Source organism: Lepisma saccharinum, chromosome 20 (genome assembly GCF_977018435.1).
Source record: "Lepisma saccharinum chromosome 20, izLepSacc3.1, whole genome shotgun sequence".
NCBI classification, from domain to species: domain Eukaryota; kingdom Metazoa; phylum Arthropoda; class Insecta; order Zygentoma; family Lepismatidae; genus Lepisma; species Lepisma saccharinum.
In genome coordinates, this window is record NC_139248.1 from 44,398,118 (window position 1) to 44,411,213 (window position 13,096).

The 13,096-nt window shown below is 37.0% G+C and overlaps 1 protein-coding gene across 2 annotated transcripts in view; it reads right to left on the bottom strand.

Annotated features, from left to right (window-relative positions):
- LOC146003259 (RUN and FYVE domain-containing protein 2) overlaps nt 1-13,096 on the bottom strand; it is a 134,317-nt gene that overhangs the window by 78,275 nt on the left and 42,946 nt on the right. For both annotated transcript variants that reach the window (XM_083141444.1, XM_083141443.1), the window contains exon 3: nt 4,437-4,546. In XM_083141444.1, the coding sequence (XP_082997570.1) occupies nt 4,437-4,546 (110 nt within the window). The remainder of the gene's footprint in view (nt 1-4,436; nt 4,547-13,096) is intronic.

Sequence of the window (13,096 nt, forward strand, 5' to 3'; positions counted from 1 at the left end):
TTTTGCAATTGACAGAACAGGCTATCGGGGATGTGACAGCAGATATGTGTCGTTCGGCTATAGAACACACAAGGAACATTATTTCCGAAGCATGGGAAAAGGAGGGAGTTGAAGAGCAGGAAATGGAGGATTTTGTAATTTCACTTGGGCGGGAAGTCAGCAGTGACAGTAGTAGCTCAGATGAAGATGTTCCTTTACCAATCAACAATAAAGATGATCTTTTGATAGCGTCATTGCAATGGTAGCCGGTAAGCAAAAACAACTGATTCTTTAACAACTACTTCTGTTCTTTCATTCATTTTTTATGTTTTTACATACAGGTAGCTCAAAGCATTAATAACACATGTGCGAAATGTATCAATAATGTTAAGGAAATCAAGCAATTGCCAAGCGTTTCGTTGTAATTTATTGAACTCTGTATTGCCAGAGCCTGTATTCTCATATAGTTTCCCAAATTATCTCACTTCACACACCCACATGTGCCTGCCCGATGGCACAGTGGTAGGGTAAGTGTTGTCGCCTTGTAATCAAGTAGTCCTGGGTTTGATACCCTGTCGAGGCATATAGTGGTTCGGATCCCACTTAAAACTGTAGGTCCATTCCAGATTAGCCGTAGTGTGCATAAAGTGGACTTTAAAACACCAACTCAATCAATCAATTCACACACATTTGATTTGTTCTTGATAAATTCTCCTCCGTAATACAGTAACTCAGTTCTGTAAAATTCTGTTTTAGAGGTGAATTTTTGTAGGTTCCTCAAAATATAATTTAAAAACGTGTTAACGAAACAAAGTTGTACGTAATTTGTTTATACGTTATTCGCCCTAATTTTCAAGAAATACATTTCATTTGTACGTTCTGAAGATTCAACAATCGCGGCGTGACAAAGAAGGCAAAGAGAGGCGGCATGAAATCAAAGGAGAACGATTTGCCACAGTGTTGTTCATAACACAAGATGCATTTTCTTTTGTTGGTAATTGTGATACGATACAACATAAGTAAAAAGATGCCGGTAGCTGATGCTTGCAATGTACCATAATAAAAACACAACAAAGGAAACTTCAGATTCAAACTTCTAGATTTGATAAATTATCACTTTACGACGGAAATAACATATATTAGCATACTGATATGTACGTGCTTAATTTCGCGTGACGCTTTTTTCCCGAGCTTGCCAACAGCTGACTAGCCTGTCCGTGTGTGTTTGTGCGAACGTGGCAACGTAGAAACCCCCCAGCCACATGGCAACCAACGAGGAGACAGACTTTGGTCACGTTCTACCGTTCTGCGTTCTGATTGCACACCGCTTCTTATCGCGTCCGTACTGTAACATGTTAATGAACTTTAATCACGTTATTTTGTTTCTAATGTCTAAGCTTCCTCAAAGTATATGACCATGAGTTAGAATGTCAAGCAAAACACCTCAGGTAAGGGGAATAAAAGAACCACGATGCATGCAACTTGCAATCATCTTGCAAGTAAGTAAATTCTGTCGCTGTGTATTGGCAGCACTGTAGCAAAGCAAAGCCGACAACCACAGCTGGGTAAGGAGTAAGCATCATGGCTGTGACCCAGTTTTGAAGTGGGTACCTGGTAATTAAGTTGTGTCCAGATGCATGTGTGTTCTAATAACTGCATTTTGTAAAGAATTATGGATGCGAGTTAGAACTATGGAGAGTGGTGGTGGAAGTTTGCTTGAGGAGATTATCATTGCCTGTAGGGGATAAATGTATAATTCCTGTACTATGGTTCCATGAAATAAAATTATCATACCTTATGCCATGGTGTTTCTGTGCAATGATAACTAGAGAAAAGATGTATGTGAAATCAGAGGGTATTACATACCTCATGCTACATGCTCACTAAGACACAAAAAGCTTCATTAATGCATATTATTTAATATCAAATTCAGATGTGAATCCATGTAAGAGGGTAGATCAAATGAAAATGGAACAGTGGATGTATTGGGTTACATTTATGTATGTGTGTGGCGACAACCTTGTATAGAGGTAGAGCTGGAGGTAAGGAAGGAAACCCCTACTGCATAATGGACTCACCCTAGATAGTCGCACCTGAGCACGAGATATGCGTAGGCGGTCGGGCAGCAGTATTATCCGAGCAGCAAATCAAGGCCAAATGGCCCAGCCTGTTGTCCTCTGGAGTGGTTTTGCTGCATGACGAGTGGCCACATATGTCAGCTGTGACAAAGAACATGTTGGCGACGTTTGGGTGGGCAGTGTTGAAACACCCACCATATAGACCTGATCTATAACCATGCGACTTCCATATCTTTGGTCCGTTGAAAAAGGCATTGAAGGGTCAGCACTTCCACTTGGACAATGAAGATATGGACAATGTTCGCAACTGGTTCCAATCTCAGCCAAAGGAGTTCTACGAGCAGTGTATTCACTGCTTGGTGAAAATGTGGGACTTGTGTAACTTTGGAGATTACGTTTGAAATAAACCTTGTTGATTTCATTCTGTAGTCCCTGTTTAGTTTTCATTTGATCCACCCTAATATAATCTACTGCTGCCATTACTAGGTGATGCAAAAAATAATTCATATGTTGTGTTTCTGTGACCTAGTGCAAATTAAATATTTTACTTTTTAAAAAATGTGTTAAGTTGTAGTGCAGGTAAAAACTGTATAGCTTCACCACATCATATTCAAGATCCATACACAAATAAACACAAGAAAAATACTGTGCACAAATTTTCACACTTGCTCTAAATCAAAGAAATGAAGTGTTTTATGAAATGCATGGTACTGTTATATGATATTTTTAAAAGTTTCATATTTCAACACAAAATAAAAGTTTAGGTTCAGCTAGTACTACAGGAATTAATAATAGAGAGTGAGTCAAAAGTCAAGTTACATACGGATTTATAGTGTATCTTCAATGTGTGCACCTTGAACATCAATGCATTTGTGCATGCGACGTTTCCAGTTCTCCAGAACCTTTTGCAGAACGTCCAGTATAATCATGTGTGCACATTGCATAATGCATTCCTTCAGATGCTGGATGTTCTAAATCTTAACTGAGTAGACGATTTAAATGACCACAAAGAACAAAAACCATTGGTCTGGAGTGTGCAGTGGCAACTCAATGGGACCAATTAATGAGACAAGGAAAACTTCTTGTCGAACCTGACTTTTGACTCAACCTGTACAGACTCTGCAACCTAAGTTCCAAGGTGGGTGTGATATTTCATCTTAAACCTGTTACACTTTACCTCGCACAATAAGAATGCCAAATATAACAAGCAGCTTCAATTTCCACACAAAAAATTGTGTTCAAGTAACTTTATATTAGAGCAGCTTGTAATTTGAATCAATATCTCAAAGAGGAAAATAAACCTGTCAAGAAGTTCTGGTTTAACAATCAGTGACAGAACTATCTTGAAATGATACAAATTTTCTTTGCCTACCACAATTTCTCATGATGCCAATGCAGATAATCATTATCAAATACAAGTGCTTCAGAACCATAACTAAATACATAGAAGTGAAAATATAAAATCAGTATCCCTGTACTAGAAAACAACGTAAAAATACATGTGATTTCTCAACAGAGAGACGCAGTCTTTACATGCTTGGTATATAGAACAGAAATAATGCTCTATGAAGGCTTTGAAGCTGTACTCAGCAATATAAAGATGACCATTAATAAACTGAGAAATGAGGGATGCGGTAGTAGATAGGCACATTACATTGGCAGGTCCATCAGATCTATCAATGAAAGAATCCAACAACATCTAACTGATGCAAAAAAGCCAAACCCACCACTGGTCTTGATAAGCACATCAAATACAATAGCCATAAAATCTAACAGGTACATCTCAAGCACACACTCATAGACACCAAAATCAAGGAAACTCACGCCTTCATGCACTTCCCACATGAGCTAAACATTGATAGCGGACAAGCACACCACCCTTGGATTTCTCTACTACAACAGTTAATGCCAGGCAATAGCAGACGACATGGACGCAGTTGGACAGTTGACAATAGTGCACCTAGTGGCAGCCAGAGAAGGGTGGCAGTTCCAATGAGGACGTGCCAGCTACCACCGAAATAAATAGAACTATGAAAAAACAATTTCGCAGAAAAAAATGAGTACTAGTTTCTCTGTATTTAAACTAAACTTGTGTACGAATAATATACAGGGTATGATGACCTACGATTTAGGGCACAAGCACAAGATATTAACTGGAAGAACATGATTATTTTCTTTGCAGAGCAATTTAGTCATAAAAATGAATGAAGATTCATTTGTCATTTTACAAGCAATAACATTACTCATTTAAAATAGACATTATTCAGTAGGTATAAAATTAAAAAAAAAAAGAAGTTGCACACCAAAAAATGCCCAGACATATATATCAGTATTTGATTGTGTGGAACTATAACTGAAATTACTGAAACTTATTATTACCTCACGGTAGGAAGGTCTCGAACACTTGCTGTAATATCTTGGGCTTCTACTGCAAATTTTTCTACAATCTGGAGAATGTCCCAGAGCTCCTTTTTTGGTCCCAAAAGACCCTGCAAAATGGAGAGAAAAGAACATTACAAATAAGCACAAATAAAACTTTATGATATATGTTGTATCACTACTACATGATTGAACTACTGAGTTGCCTTTTTTCCTTGCTGACTGAAATCTATTAATTTCAAATGCTCATTGCTTTCACTGTCACCTGTTGGTGGGTTTTCAAGTGCAAGTGGTATCACATTTTTGTTTAGTTTACAATCAAGAAGAATTCAAGAATTGTTTCAGACTTGATAAATAAGCTTGGCTCCTATACTTCTCATCAGCCACTCTATGATCATGCTCCAAATTACATTGAATTTAAATTACACCTAGTGATACATTTAGCCAAAAAACCATGAATAGGAAGAAGGCCTTTTCGGTCACAAAACCTGAGCACAATGATGACCATTGTAACAGAAAACAAGATTTAGAATTACGGTGAACAGAAAAATATGGTGAAGGACGGTCAAGTAAGATTTGTTTTTTGGTCTATAACAGCTTATGTATTCAGAGAAATACCAATTAAATGATGCAATGTTATAATGGTGTCAACTTCACATTCCAAATTATTGGCAATAGTTAATGTAAACTGGGTAAGGTTCATCTTCATAAATAAGAAAAGTGGCAAATAACTAAGTATTGTGACACCTCAGGAAATCTACATGAGCTCTGTGTCCTTTTGCAACATAGGAGAAATACTGCCACAATAGGAAATTTTGGCTTGCTACAGTGACGACAATGAATGACTCTAGTAATTGCTGTTCTCAGATTGCTCATGTTTGTCTCAACTGCCAAGGACACTAGGTCACTGTCAACTTCTTTGTGGTTATGCGGCAGTACTTCCCTGATCTTCTGAAACTTCTACTCCTGGTCAACAACCATGTACAGGGTCTCTGACAAGTAAAGGGTTACTTAAAGTTGGCAACGGATTTGAGGGTCTTCCCATAGACTCCCATGTTAACTTTGAGACCCCATATCTCCTTAACCTCTGACCCATTGCCCCTAATACTTCACCTGTACCTTAGTTAAGACTTGTTTCGCCGTAAGTGACCCTTTACTGTGAGAATGAATGGTGGGGTTTCATGAAGTCTCTGAAGTATGTATTATGTGTAATGAATTGGAAGTGCTTTTATTTTATTCAGTCACTCAAAAATATTACGAACAACATTAATAAGTTTCAATATGCGCACCATTAACTATTCAATTTCATTCCACACACTGGCAAGAACGTCTGTGGTAACGCTTGCAATTGCTTGTCTGAGTCTTTCCTTGAGGTGGTCAAGATTATAAATTCTTTCACTGTAAACCTCATTTTTGACAATAGTAAGATCAGGACTTCTTGTGGGCCATGGAATAGGCACATTTCTGCCAATCCACCACTCTCAAAATCAACTATTCAACTCTTCTCGTACATGATTAGCAATTGGGACAGTGCTCCATCTTGTTGAAAGAGGATCTGCAGGTCGGTGTCTTCCATTTCCATTTTCTCGATTTAAGGAAACACCAATTTCTATAGTATGCCCACGTACTCAGTGGAGTTGATGTTAGTTTCAACAAAAAAGAATGGGACAAAAAATGGTAAATTTAACAACAATGACTTTAACATTATGATGACAACAATGACAGAAAATGAATGTAATGCTTTTGAGTGACTGAATTAACCCTTCAAGCCGGGAGTTAAATACCCATCAGCCGCTGCGAGAGGCGGTAATTTTAAATCACCAAAACAGCAATTTTCGCATAATGTCACAAAATTGAACATACCTTAAAAACCATTTGCTCAAATACAATGAAATTTTCAGGACTTGTAAACGAAACTTCACACTACACAAAAATGTGTAAATAATGACATTTATACTATAATAACAAAAATAATAATAAAAATAAAAACTTACATGTTGCGCTTACAAAGTACTCCTTCTGTCTTGTGTTCTTGTTAGTTTAGAAGTCCAACGTTGTGTGGTACAGTTTAAAACATGCTTCGAAACACAGTCCTACTTCACTATCTGAACACCAATAAACATTTTTGAACTATACCCATAAACATAAAAATTTCCAGAACAAGATATATTTCTTCCAGGTAACTGGTTGCCATTTGCGCATTCGTGAACATGGTTTCAATGTGTATTGTTGAATACAAATGTCGGCATATAAGTTAGTTTCTCTGACAATGAGTTGTACAACTTGTTTGTCAAAAAACAACAAAAAGGCATCAAGAACATTACTGACTGCTTTTTGGGGACCGCACAATCCACAAAAGGCAAGTTTATTTGCTTTGAAAGAGTAGTCAAGTTCTTTCCAGTTTCAGGTTACATTCGATGATGCAACAGGTGAGGATGTAATGCCATCAAATTCGCTTTCACTATCACTGACACTATCTACTTCCTGTTCTGCATAGTTTCTGCATAGTTTACTTCACTTTCACTTGTAGATAGAAATGAATAAATTGAACCTTCACTGTAACTTTCCTCTAAAAACGCACAAATTTCGTCCGTTTCGATGCCCTTTACCCGCTCGTTCGACGCCATTTCTCAGCTGTTTTCTTTTATGTAATAAAGTGATGCAATCTCACATAATTTCATGTAATTGGAAGAAAACCAACAGATGGTAGCACATTGCAGTCTACTCTTGAGTTACATGCATTTTCATTCATATGGGAAAACAACAGATGGCAGAATATGCATAATATCGTCACTACTACACGGGACGTATACGTGTACGTCGAACCACCTCTAGAAGCACTATGAGGTTCCGTACACGTGTACGTCGAACCGACTTGAGGGGTTAAATACAAGCACTTTCAATCCCTTGCACATAATATATACTTCAGAGAGACCTCATGAAACCCTACCATTCATTCTTGGAGACCCTGTATTACACAGGGTGGCCACTCTAGGACCATGATAAAATTCAGGTATAATTCCCGGTCTTCAAGGCAAACTTTCCAAAAATTCAAGGGTAAAAGCAGATGTTTACTCTATTTCAACCTTACGTATTACCGCCGCTCACCACCCACAAACATAAACACACAAATATATAAACAATATAAAGAGTCTGTAAGATTCAAATTATCAAAAAATTATAATCCAAATCAATTAAATGGTATATAGTATATTAAAAATATTTCATTTAGGGCACAGAGATTACATTTGCCCTTTCACATACTCAGACTTGAGATACATCTACAAACACAAGTTACAAATGTTATGGGATGTACTAATCTACTTAAAATTGTTAATTGTATAAGAATTTCAAACTCAAATTTAATTAATCTACTTCAATAAATCTTATCTTGCAATTAGCTTTTGTCTGTCAGATAGACTGTTCTGCAAAGGACACTAACAAAGTAAACAGATTGAGAGAATTCTGTTTTATTTTCCACATATAAAAATTAAAGCTAAATGAGAAAAACTTGGCTCAGGGATTTATAAATATGTATAAATTCAATCGGATTTAATAATTAAAAGTTGCAATTTTTCACGTGTATGGAGAAAAATTCACGCACACTTCCCAGAGCCAATAATTCGTGCATAATTTCTGGAACTCAAGGAATTAATTCCCGGTGAGTAGCCACCCTGTTACAGCATGGCATTTCATAATGGGGAAAATTTAGCTATAACACAATATTTTTCCAGTGTTTGAAAGCAAGTACAATTGAACCTGAGTTATATGTACGTCATGGTGAAGAGAAAACAATACGTACAACTGAGAATTACTTACAAATCAGATTTAGATACCATGTCATATCGCTATGTATTAAAGTACTGCAATTGCAATGGTGGCAATTGGGTTCCAAAACTAGGGGAGTGGGAGGGGGCAAAAGTGGCAAAGAGTAGGGGGGGGGGGCAACTGCTCCAATCGCTGCTACTGTGTAATTGTATCTGTTTTGAGGAACAAGATATAATACAGGTTATTTCTGTCATAAAGTGGTAAATTAACGAATCTAAAAGTTTGATTCTTAAATATAGGCAAGAGTGCTTTTTCCAAATCTGCATATCTTTCCACCTGTTTATGGCTGTATTTTGTTGAATTACTGACCAATTAAAAAAAAAATAGTCTAAAATAGCATTTCTTTTACTAATGACTGTGCAAAGTGTTGTATATGCAATGCCTAAATCTGCAGCTATTTCAGTTTTAGTTTTATGTAGGTTAGCGTCCACTTCTTGTATAAATTTTACATTTTAGTCAATTGTGCAACTTTTCCTCTTTCTGTTCTCCATGACCGACCAGTAGCAACTGAAAATGCTCACTGAAGGAACCGTTGTTCTGCTTTTATTATGGAACAAGGGAAACATCAGCTATTGGTGTGTACTTTCGTACTGCGATTACGTACAATAAAAAATGCATCTCATGTTCTGAATAACTTCGGCAAATCTTTCTCCTTTGATTTCATATCACGCGCAGCCTCTCCTTGCCTTTTCTGTGACACCGCTGTGCTGCACTCATCTTTCTTGCAACTCAAGACTGACCCCTGCCATGTCTGTCTATCCTGTTTCATCTTGTGTTTTTGTAAGGACAAGAAATGAATACTTCTGTGACACTGTTGTAGCTTGGTTGCATACAAATCAACTGTATTTTATGAAAATGAGTACGTATAACACCGAATTAAATATAAATGCATTTCGGAAAACAAGGTTTAATTAACACGTTTTTAAATTATATCTTCCCGGGACCTACAGTAATGTATGTATAAAACGGAATTACACAGAACTGAGTTACGTATAAAGCAGTCTCAACTGTAATACAAATATTTTGTTTAACAATTTCACTCAGTACGCTCTATCTTCTTGGTTTTCTGTACTGTGTTTTGCTGAGGTAACATTCTGAAGTAGAAGTTCCAATTATCTCTCTTACACAAACGCATATGCATTTTATTGGATTTAGAAAGGCAATGAAAACTCTTCACCAAGCTGTATTTTCTCATATACCAGACATTCATTGCTAAAGACAGCATTGCACAAAATTAAATATGGCATAATATCGTCACATGAGAACCAGAGAAACATAACTCCAAAAATACAGTTTTCAGTTTTATTTAAACAAACTCCTCTGAAGAGCTCTACTTGGAGTCCGATCGACATATCTCCACTTCAAATCCTTAGCAGTATTATCAAGAGTCAGACATATTCATAAGAATACCTCCCTCCTGTAAATTTGAAACATTGGTTCTCACATGGCAATATATCAAGATGGACAGGTACGGACAACGAAGTTAGTAATAAGGTGTGTTATATACAGCATATATTCAGGGTGGCTACAAACAAGCAGAAATGAAATTCCCTGACTTTTCCAGGTTTTCCAGGACAAAATTTAAATTTTTCCCTGACAATTACAAATTAAACTAAATCCATGTTTTTGCAAATTGAAATAATAAACTCATACAGATCTAGGTATGGATTTGTTAAGTACCAATATTATCTTCTATGAAATTGACTCAATTTCTCTATTCTCTATGATTTGAATTCAAACTGCAAAATAGTGAATTTGGAAAATTATTACAATTCACAAGCTAGGGAAGGATTACGGAATTTTGTCATACGCAGTAAGTTTAAAATAAAATACTTGATTATTTTTAAAGCTACGACTTTAAAGTTATGAAATTAGAGTGAAGAGTGATTCATTAAGAAATACAATTTGTAATTTATCAGTCTCCTTATACATTCTCGGTATTATATGTTGATATTTCCACTGAGGTTTGGAACCCTTTGCTTGCAAGAACCATGAGTGCGGACTCATTTTTCAATGCATAAAGCTCTCTTCACTGTAAAGTAACAACTTAACTCTTTCATATAAGTGAAACAATTGAATCGAACAAAATAAAGTGTCATATTTCCTTACATTATCAATGGGGTTTCTGCTTCAGTACAGTATACCCAAGTACTGTGAAACTGACAACATGCAGTTATACCATTAATGCTGTCGAAAAGGGTATGTAGGTATTAGAAATTTAACGCAAGGACCACCCTCCTGGCTACCTTTATCCCTCAAAGTTTCCTCAAGGTACCAGCTTCATATGATGCTGGGTGGGTGCCGGAGCAGTTTGAATAGGTGGAAAACATCCCGGTTCTCCCCCATAGGGAATCGACCCCAGTCTCTTGCATAGTAGTCAGATGCCCTAACGACTGGGCTCCATTATTACTCGCTCGACAAATGTCGATGGAGCGCACTTAGCTTGGTAATTCAAAACATATCTCGTGCGACAAATACGAAGATGTGGTGGCTCCCATGTGACGGTAGATACGCACTCGATCTCCTGTTAGAACCCTGCCACTTTACTCTGTGATGCAAATGGTTTTGATAGAAGTTGAAAAAATCGTGGGAAATACATGATTTAATGTGGCTGTCGGAATTATTCCATGGTATAACTCTATAGTTTACTCTTGAGTAAAATGTTGAAAAACTTGCATGTTCTTTGTACACAAACATGGCCTAGAAAAGACAAGAATGTTGGATTTCATGATATTTTTCGTTGTTTTAGGTCATTTCTTTTAAAAAGAATCGCTAAAAACGCCAACAATTCACATTTTATGCCAAACTCGCATTATTTCGATATTTAAAAAGGGCAAAAAATGTGTCCAGACATCACTGCACATTCCTAAACATAACTTCGCAGCAATTAACATTTTTCACGGTTTTGGCGATTGCGAAAAATCAATCGGAAATTGCTTTCTGGCCACCCCTCGTATAAATCAGTAGATGGAAAGTGAAAATTTAGCAGGGCTGGCAGAAAAAAGTCAATTCTTGAAGAAAGTGATTTGCTTTTATGATTGAATGATTCGAGTAAATATGACATTAAAATATTTACGTATTTATTATTAGTATTTTATTTCATAATATTGGACATTAACCTTACTCAGTGAAAGATTAATGACCATCTCTCACGAGTTTAAATAGACAGGACAGAGAGTGGCGTTAATTTCATTGCAATACTAGTGTTGCAGTAAATTTGAGGTTGGGAGCATGCACTTGCCAATTTTTATAACGTTCACCAATGCAGTTTATGTTTCACTTTTTCGTGATAGTATTCAATATATATCCAGTTTTGTTGGATTCTTCTTGATGTCTAAGAATAGTGCAATGTCATTGTAAACGTATGTTAACTTGTGCGAAACCAGTAATACGTCAGGATGATGAAAGAAAACCTTTGTAAGGACTGCTACATTAAATGAGGTGAAGTGAGCCAGAAGAGTAATAAAATTCCAGCAGCATATTTGCAGTCTAAAGCTCTTCTTGTTCATGCATACGATTTTTGTTGGATGTTGCAGTCCCATGCATGCAATTTCTGTCACATGTTGTAGTGAGATAGATACTTTGTCGGGTGGTGATATTCGACAAAAATCGTATGTATCAATGGAATCTATTTGTTTCCATGTTCCTTCAGTTTGCCCAACAAAATGACTTACTACTACGTCCGACAACTATCGGACGGCGTCCTCCCTCCCATCCCCTCCATCTGTTGACAGTTCTGTCTCCTTACTACTCCCATACGGACAAGAAAAAATAATATTTAGAGGTTTAACCTTTACTCCCCCGATGATACCATATGGTATCATAGTGCTGATTACGATATGAATGTGCTTTTTGGACCTTCATACTCTAATGTTTGGGTGGAAATTCTGACACAGGTCAGGTCTGGAGCAAGCCTGGGAAATTCATATTGATGACCAACCTGCCCCCTCTCCGCAATATATCCATGACACATTTCCGAATAGTTTCACATTTTGGCTCATTATTCAACTTGTATGGCACCCAGGAACATGAAACAAGTTTCAATCTCTTTGGAATCGTTTGGAAACAAGTTTCAATCTTCTTTGAAGATAATACTAAGGTTTGCGCCTTCTCCCGAAAATAGCGAGAGAAGAGGGGGGCAAACTCCTGATTTTTATGTTTTTTTTTATTGAAATTCGGTGGTCACGCACCCAAACCCCCCCATCCTTGGTTTGGCGATCCTAATTGTACACGGTTGCATGCTATGATGTTTTAGCTGCAAAACAAAACTTATCCGAAGTAGATTGCTCCCATAGTGCCCGAGTTATAACAATTTTCCTCCAAAAATGCTAATTACCTATTTTTCGTAAAAAAAAAAAAAATAATAATAATAATAATAATTTTAAAAAATCACATTTTGGCTTATTATTCAACTTGTATGACACACAAGAACATGAAACATGTTTCATTCTCTTGAGAAATGTCCATTCTTTGAAAAGAATACTAACGTTTGCGCCTTCTCCCCAAAATAGCGGGAGAAGAGAGGGCAAACTCCAGATTTTTGTTTTTTTCCATTGAAATTCGGGGGTCACGCCCCCCAAGCCCCCTTCCTCGGTCCGGTGTTCTAAATTGTACACGGTTGCATGCGCTGATGTTTTAGCTGCAAAACAAAAGTTATCCGAAGTAGATTGCTCCCATAGTGCCCGAGTTATAACAATTTGTCAAAAAAGTGTTCGAAGTCAATGAAGACTATATTCCCTGACATTTCCCTGACTTTTTTTCTCACCTCCAATCCCCTGACATTTCCCGGTTTTCCAGGTTTTCCAGGTCTGTCGCCACCCTGATATTGATGC